Raw genomic sequence first — 7,274 nt, forward strand, 5'->3', positions numbered from 1 at the left:
ATACATATTCATACATACATGTTTAGATATACATATATCCATACTGAACGCAAACATAGGTGCAACTGTATGAGGTGGACGCACGCAATGTAAGTATGTATATCCAGGAATGAAGAGGGGATTAGTGAAGGGAGGGGAAGGGCGTCTGACCTTCTGGCAATAGCATCGATTTCTTGCAGAGGCAGCATATCGATTTTGTTGTAGACGTATATACACCTCACATACTTTCGATTTCCTTCAACGACATCGATGAACTCATCTACCTGGAGAGGCAAGAGAAACCTTGAGAAAAGTCAGCATGAAATAGAATACAGCTTCTATCACATGGATGGCGAAAGAAAGACAGACAAAAGGACTCGTGACTACGCAAACTCGGTCGCATGTGCATGCAGTGAAGAGAAGGGAATTCGAAGAAGAAAGCAAACGTACCTTCCGTGAAAACGATGGATATCACCTGTCAACACCTACCTTCCACGTGAACAGTCTACTGCACCATAACAGTGTATGTAGCTATATTAATACCTATTTATATATATGATTGCAGGAGAAAGAGAAGGAGGCACCTCGCCCCGTGTCTCTCAGCTATTCTTGTCCAAGAAATTCACTCCAGCACAAGACAAATGGCACAGATATATACATATGTAGGTATATATACATATATCTTACAGCGAGCCATATATATATATATAGGTACGCACACATACATACATATACGAATACATCCAGTGAGAACCCTCTGTACATCAGTCCACCCCGCATACATGCGAATAGGGAGAAATACAAATGCACATCCTACACACACAATGACGTCTGTACAGACACGACCTATGTACATAGAGACTGGAAAAAGCAGGGACGGAGAAGGCAGCACCCGAGAAGAACCAAATCAGCCACCCCCCCCCCTCACACAGCTAGATGTGTGTGTAGAGCTATATATACATCCTCCTAACTGGTTTCATGGGTATACCTCCCACTCTATCGACTGTTTGCTCCCCTCTGTTGTCTGTCTCCCCTGTCAGGAAGAGAAGAAAGAGAAGAGAACTTGAAGGCAGTAGAAGAAAGGAAGGAAAGACCGAGGAACGAAGTGGCTATGCGCAACTCATTGCTGAGCCTTTGTGATATGAATGATCCTTCCGTCGGTAACATAACATCTATACACACGTAGAGAGAAGAGGGAAAGAAAGAAAAGAGAGAGAGAGAAAGAAAAGAGAAAGAGAAAGAAAGAAAGAAAGGGGGGAGGAAGAGAGAGAGAGAGGAGCGTTATGTGTATCCATTAATGAAATGTCCGGGTTTCTTACTTACACTGCAATCCTCTCGGACAACTACATCGGCGTTGAAGATGCGATACTCCTGAAGGACTTGCTGCACATCCTTCAAAGTCAACTGAAAAAAGAGCCAAGGCAGGAAAAGCCAACACTATAAGCATACAAAGAGATATACGCATCGCATGCAAAAGAGAAACCTCTACACATAGCTAGCTATGGGGTGTATAGAATAGAACGATGTACGATTCTGTCTTTGGTAGGAGTCTATAGGAATATGTAGCTGTCTTCAGTGCGTGTCAGATGAGGTCCTAGCATATGTGGATGCAAACGTACTATGTATATATATACACACGCGGAGGCATATGCGTATATGTGTATAGATGTATATATTGATATAGATGTACATATACGTACACAGATGGATATGTATATGCAGATTTACGTATGTAGATAGATAAGTCTACCATGTAAATACATAGACAACAAGCAATGGGGATGTTCACATGCGCTAAGCACCCGACGGAATACAGACATCTACATGTCAACACACCTACCTTATATGAAGGAGAAGTCTATCACGTGGATACCTCTTCTCCTCCTATAAGTTAAAACGTAGATGTCTGTGAACTTCTCCTGTATGCACTTCTCTCTAAAGAAATCCCACATGCAATGGCGAGGAGTAAGACACAAGGAAAGAAGACAGAAGAAAACCTGCCGGAGAGACGTCTCCCAGCAACGAACAAGCGATAGGAAGCTAATCTTTTCATAAACTTGGAAATGACATTTCATGTATATACACCGGGAGAAAGACAGAGAGATAAAAGAAGACAAAATGATCTACAGAGCCTTCGTTAACTCCATAACTCCGTGTGAATCAGTGATAGCGAGTAAGTGCAGCAGTCGTAGTCTTCGTGAAAGTAACAGGTAGAAGAAGGGTGGAAAAGCCGCAAGACCTACCCGAGGGCACGGGACAATGAAGTTCACCGTGAGGCCTCCTCCTTTCTTTATGCGAAAAGAAATCTAAGACAACAAGAAAGAAAAAGAAAAGAAAAAAAGAGATAGGAAGGAAAAAAAGAAAGAGACGAGAAAGAAAGACAAGCTGGATCAAGAAAACAAGTGAAGGTTGAACAGAATCCACGAAAGAAAATTAGGGGCGGGCGTACCCTGTATGGCCGCACGTAATATAAAGACATACCAATATTTATCTCCAGTCTATGTACCTATCTAGGTCTGATCTATCTCCCTTTAGTCTATTCGCCTATCTTTAATGTATCTAGCCATCTTTGATCTACGGACGCGCATATCCCCCGTATACGTATATATATGTTCGCTAGACATACACACACGTAGAGATAGTCCATATAGACTTCCAGGGAGGTCTGATACTGCAGCGTTCTAATAAGGAGTCGAGTGTGTTTGAAGTCGTGGAAAAAGCAAACGAAAGAAGAGAAAAGACGACGGCCCTTTTCACTCTGGAAAACCTAACAGCTTCGACAGATAGACATAGGACGTTCCACTGATCGACCTCTATCATGACGAGACGGAGAAGAAGTACGTACTACTGCACCGCAATACTCCTTGAGAGAAGCCCATCTCCAGTTCCTGTGAGACTACGAGGGGAAAGAGAAGAAGAACAACTAAAGTTTCTCCTTCTCAATGCAGTGGAGAGAGAAAGAAAGAAAGAGTGAGAAAAAGTGAGGGAGACTGTGGTGGGAGTGGCTTTAACATACATCGTCAAAAAGGAGGAAAGAATAGGAAGAAAAAGAACAAGAAAGGAAAAGAACACACAAGAGAAAGAATGAAGAGAAGCTAACGAAGGAAAGAAAGATCGAGTTCTACTTCTTCTTCTGCTTCCTCCTTCTGTCTCTCAGAATGATCTCCTTTCTTTTCTTCTTCCTCTTCTTTGAGATTCCTTATCAGAGTAGACTTGGAAGAAGAAGTCGATGATCCAGGAGATGGCGATCTTCATAATACACTCTCCCCTAACGCACAATGCCCTACATACAGACTAACCTATACATATACACATATAGAGATCTATATGTCTCATCTGACGTGAAAGAAAAAGATGAGAGAAGAGGGAGAGAGAGAAAGAAAGAAGATGAAAATGAAGATAGAGAGTGAGAAGGAGAAGAGAAGCCTTTTAGCCAGCAATAACTCAGCAGAGACAAAGACAGCCCAACCAAAATACACAAACCTATCTCTCTCTGTCTCTGTCTCTCTCTGTCTCTGTCTCTCTCTCTTTTCTTGAAGATGTACACTCATACACACATATCTACATTTATACGAGTGAGAGATAGTCGTTGCGATGCGATACCCGAAGTTTGAGAGAAGAAGAAGAAATCTGGGGTGTATGTCTTTAAATGGACCCAGCTAGCTTTATGTGGAGAGAAATGAAGAGTAAAGAAGAAGCAGAAGAGAAGAGAAAAATGATGGAAGAGGCCTGGATGAGAGAGAGAATCGAAGATAGAAAGGCGAGTGTTCACATGAGAAAGAACAACAGAAAGGGGAAAGCTACAAGGAAGAAGAAACGGAATTATCCCATCCGTCTGCTTCTTCGCTTTCAACACATGAAGAAACGAACGTTCTTTCCTTGCCCCTCAAGAGAAGGTACAAACTCGACAGAGGAAGAAGGAGAAATGAGGAAGAAAAGAAGGATGGAAGGAGAGAATCGAGAAGAAGGAAGTTCAGAAAAAAGGAAAAGAAGAATCGAGAGAAAACGTATGAGAGACATACACCCGAGTCTTTTTATTTCTTCTTCTTCTTCTTGACTGATATAGATTCATTCATTCAAGATGAAACGCGTAATACTGTGCCAAGGAGGGAGAGGAGGAGGAGAAAGAACAGGTGGTCTTGTAAGGGATGAGAGAGAGAGAGAAAGAAAGAAAGAGTGATTCGTCTTTCTTCTTGATTCGGGATGAGAGAAACAGAAGTTGATCAATTGACAAGATGAAATAAAGATGAAAAAGAGAAGGAATGAAGAAAGAAAGCAAGAGATCAAATAGTCGTCGGTTACCAGGCTGCTGTCATCGACGTGATGTTTCTCCTCCTCCTCCTCCCTCCCTCCCTCGCGCTACGACGTTCTTCTTTGTCTGGACTTTCAGGTGTACGGTCGTCATCCGAGGAGCAGAAGAATCTGTCGAACCCAAGCAAGATCAGGAGTTGTTCTACACAAACTTCCTTTCTTTCGAAGACTGCGTGAAGAAAGAGCCTCTTTTCTCCCCCAAAAGCCTACTGAAAGCCTCTCTTCTTCATCTTATTTCATTCATTCACGTCTCTAAAGAAGTCGTTCAAGAAAGAAATCTCTTACACTTCCTCTTTCTTTCCTTTCTTTCTACACAGGGGGACTTGAGGGCATCCATCCTTTCTTCTCGTCCCTCAACTTATATCTCTCTTTCCCTTGTGTCTTCTCACCCTTTCTTCTTTTTCATCTACCACGCGGCGGGCATCTGCATGCGTTCGAGAATCTTCGCGAGATGCGGCGAAAGAGAAAAAGAAACCCGGGCGACAGGTCTAGATAGATAGATAGATAGATTGATAGAGATTTCTTCTTCTTTTTCTCCCTCTTCTTCTTCTTTGGGTCTTGAGTTTAAGACCTCAACCGAGATTATCTTCTTCTCAAGTCTTGCGTTCATGTGAATTTATCGCTTCTCTCTCTCTCTCGATTCTTCTTTCTTTTGTCAAGGCCAAAAAGACGATTCCATCCTTCTTTCTTCAGCTTTCTTTCATCTTCTTTTTCTTCGTTGGCTATTCTTCTCTTCTTTCTCTGTCTCTTCTTTCTTTTTTTTCTCTTCGCGAGGGTGTAAGGAACAGTCTCTATCTTTTCATGATACCCTCGTACACATCAATCCATCGCAGGAGCAAAGAAAGATGAAACTTCTTCTTCTTCTTTTTCCTTTTCTTCTTCTTTTCCGACAGTTGGAGTAGAAGAGCTTCGCTTCTTCACTATCTCCTTCTCTTTGAGAAGTTCTTCTTTCTCCCGTCTCTTCTTTCTCTGTCTCACTCGATTAGCAGGTCTTTCTCTTCTTCTGTCTTTCTTTCTTTCTCTTTCTTTCTTCCTCTTTCTTTCCTTCTTTCTTTCTTTTTGCTTTCACCCTCGTGACTGGGGAGATTGTGGTGGAGATCTTCGCAAGTCTGAAGAGAACCTGAGAATGAAGAGTGAGAAAAAGGTTTCTTTCCTCGTCTTTTGGCCTCTCTCCTTGTTTGCATGTTTCTGTCTATCTCTCTATCGTCTTGTAGAGATTCTTCAGCATGGATCTTGATAGCTCTTTCACTCTTTTCTCTTCTTCTTCTTCTCACATGCCTGCTTCTCGTTTTCATCTTCCTTCTCTTCCTTCTTCTTCTCTCTCAGACCGGGGTTCTTCTTCTTTCTTTGAAGAAGAAGAAGGAGTTCCTCCCTCGTACTCGTGCGCAGCTAGAGTTCTTTTAAGTACGTCCTCTTCTTCCTCTCCTTCCTCTGCTCCTGCCTATCATTTACACTCTGTTCATCTCTCTTCTCCTTCCTCCTCATCTTCTCCTTATCACGTTCCTTCTTCTTCCTCCTCTTTAAGAGGGTATCATTCTCTCATGAGATGTCTTTCTTCTTGTTCTCGTGTAAGAAAGAAGTCAATGAAAGAGGTCCATTCAGATTCTGCTCTTGTCTTGAAGAAGAAGAGGAGGAAAGAGATGGAGTCTTTTTCTTCTTCTTCTTCTCCATCTTCTTCTTTCTTTCCTTGTCTTCGTTCAAAATCTTCTTCTTCTTCTCTTCGCCCTCCTCCTGCACGGAGAGATTCCTTTTCTCTTCATCCTACCTTTCCTAATTATCGCTGTCTCTTCTTCTCTGATCAAGAGAAACAAGTTGTCTCTTCGTCTCCTCTCTCATCTCCATCTTCTTTACGTCATCCACCGAGATCTGCAAGATCTCTCTCTTCTCCAACAAGGGCTCCTTCAACAATCCCTGGATCTTCTCTCTTTCCTTCTTCTTCTTCTTCAGATTCTTTCTTCTTTTCTTCTTCTTCTTCTTTTCCTCTTCCTGTTTGTCGTTCTTTCCTTTCTCAAGATGAAAAGAAAGAAGCCCAACTTGCGGTGTATAGACACCCCGTAGAGGAGCATCACTCTACTCGATATCTCTCCCTAACCACGCAAGATCCATTCTCTTCTTCATATTCTCAAGATCGTTCCTACGTTAATCCTTTTTCTTTCTCTTTGAATCAAGAAGATCTTGGTGACACTTCTTCTTCCACAAGAAAAGAGAAGTTCTCTTCTCATCTTCACGCAAGGAAGAGAGAGGAAGAAAAGAAAGGAAGAGTTCATCTTCACGCAAAAGAAACAGAAGAAGGAGATGAAGAAGAAGATATCTTTGTCGACATTTCACGAGAGGAAGAGAATCGAAGAGAAGAAAAGAAAGAAAGAGAGAAGAATGAGAACCTCCTTCAGGCCTTTTCGTCTTCTTCTTCTCCGATGCGGATGAGAGAAACGAAGAAAGAGCTGACGGGCTCTGACAAGATAATGAATGATAGAGACGCTTTCGTTTCTCTTCTCTCAAAGCATACACGTCAGTCGCAAAAAGTACGTCCAAAAAGCATACAGAAGAAATTCACAAAGACACACAGAAAGAAAGAAAGAAAGAAAGAAAGAAAGACAGAAAGAAAGAAAGAAAAGAAACCTTCTTCGTCATATTTCAACTGCATGGAGGCATCTATATCTATATCTACATCTCTCTCTCAGTATATATATATATATATATTCTTGTATCTATATACATATATATTCTTGTATGTAGAAGTATGTGTAAAGATTCATGTAGGGGGAAGAGGGGCGTATTACAAGCCGTTCTACATCCTTTGCTATCTCTTTACACTTACATGCATATACCTTTCTTTAGATATCTTCCCTCTTATCTCTTTCTTTGTTTCTTTCTTTCTTTTTTATCTCGATCTTTCTTTCTATACAGTCTCTCTACTGTAGTGTGTACAGCTGTCATATGAATAGATAGATAGATCAAAGATAGATCAAAGATAGATAGGTAGA

At 41.5% G+C, this 7,274-nt stretch overlaps 3 protein-coding genes across 3 annotated transcripts in view; 1 reads left to right on the top strand and 2 right to left on the bottom strand.

Moving 5' to 3' along the window:
- Nucleotides 1-2,929, bottom strand: part of CSUI_004795 (uncharacterized protein) — a 6,962-nt gene extending 4,033 nt beyond the window's left edge. Inside the window, exons 1-3 of the mRNA XM_068064979.1 lie at nucleotides 2,223-2,929; nucleotides 1,303-1,383; nucleotides 56-263 (exon numbers count right to left, since the gene is read on the bottom strand). The gene's annotated coding sequence lies outside the window, so the exon portion shown is untranslated. The remainder of the gene's footprint in view (nucleotides 1-55; nucleotides 264-1,302; nucleotides 1,384-2,222) is intronic.
- Nucleotides 2,930-2,986: 57 nt separating this feature from the next.
- Nucleotides 2,987-4,640, bottom strand: CSUI_004796 (uncharacterized protein). The gene has a single exon (XM_068064980.1). The coding sequence runs from the start codon at nucleotides 3,528-3,530 to the stop codon at nucleotides 3,312-3,314; it is 219 nt and encodes a 72-aa protein (XP_067923048.1). The 5' UTR covers nucleotides 3,531-4,640; the 3' UTR covers nucleotides 2,987-3,311.
- Nucleotides 3,772-6,812, top strand: CSUI_004797 (uncharacterized protein; the record flags this gene model as incomplete). Its single annotated transcript, XM_068064981.1, has 1 exon — nucleotides 3,772-6,812. A coding segment is annotated over exon 1 (1,296 nt), but the record flags the coding sequence as incomplete, so codon positions are not given.
- Between the last annotated feature and the right edge of the window lie 462 nt (nucleotides 6,813-7,274).

This window comes from Cystoisospora suis (genome assembly GCF_002600585.1).
Source record: "Cystoisospora suis strain Wien I chromosome Unknown contig_2275, whole genome shotgun sequence".
NCBI classification, from domain to species: Eukaryota; Apicomplexa; class Conoidasida; order Eucoccidiorida; family Sarcocystidae; genus Cystoisospora; species Cystoisospora suis.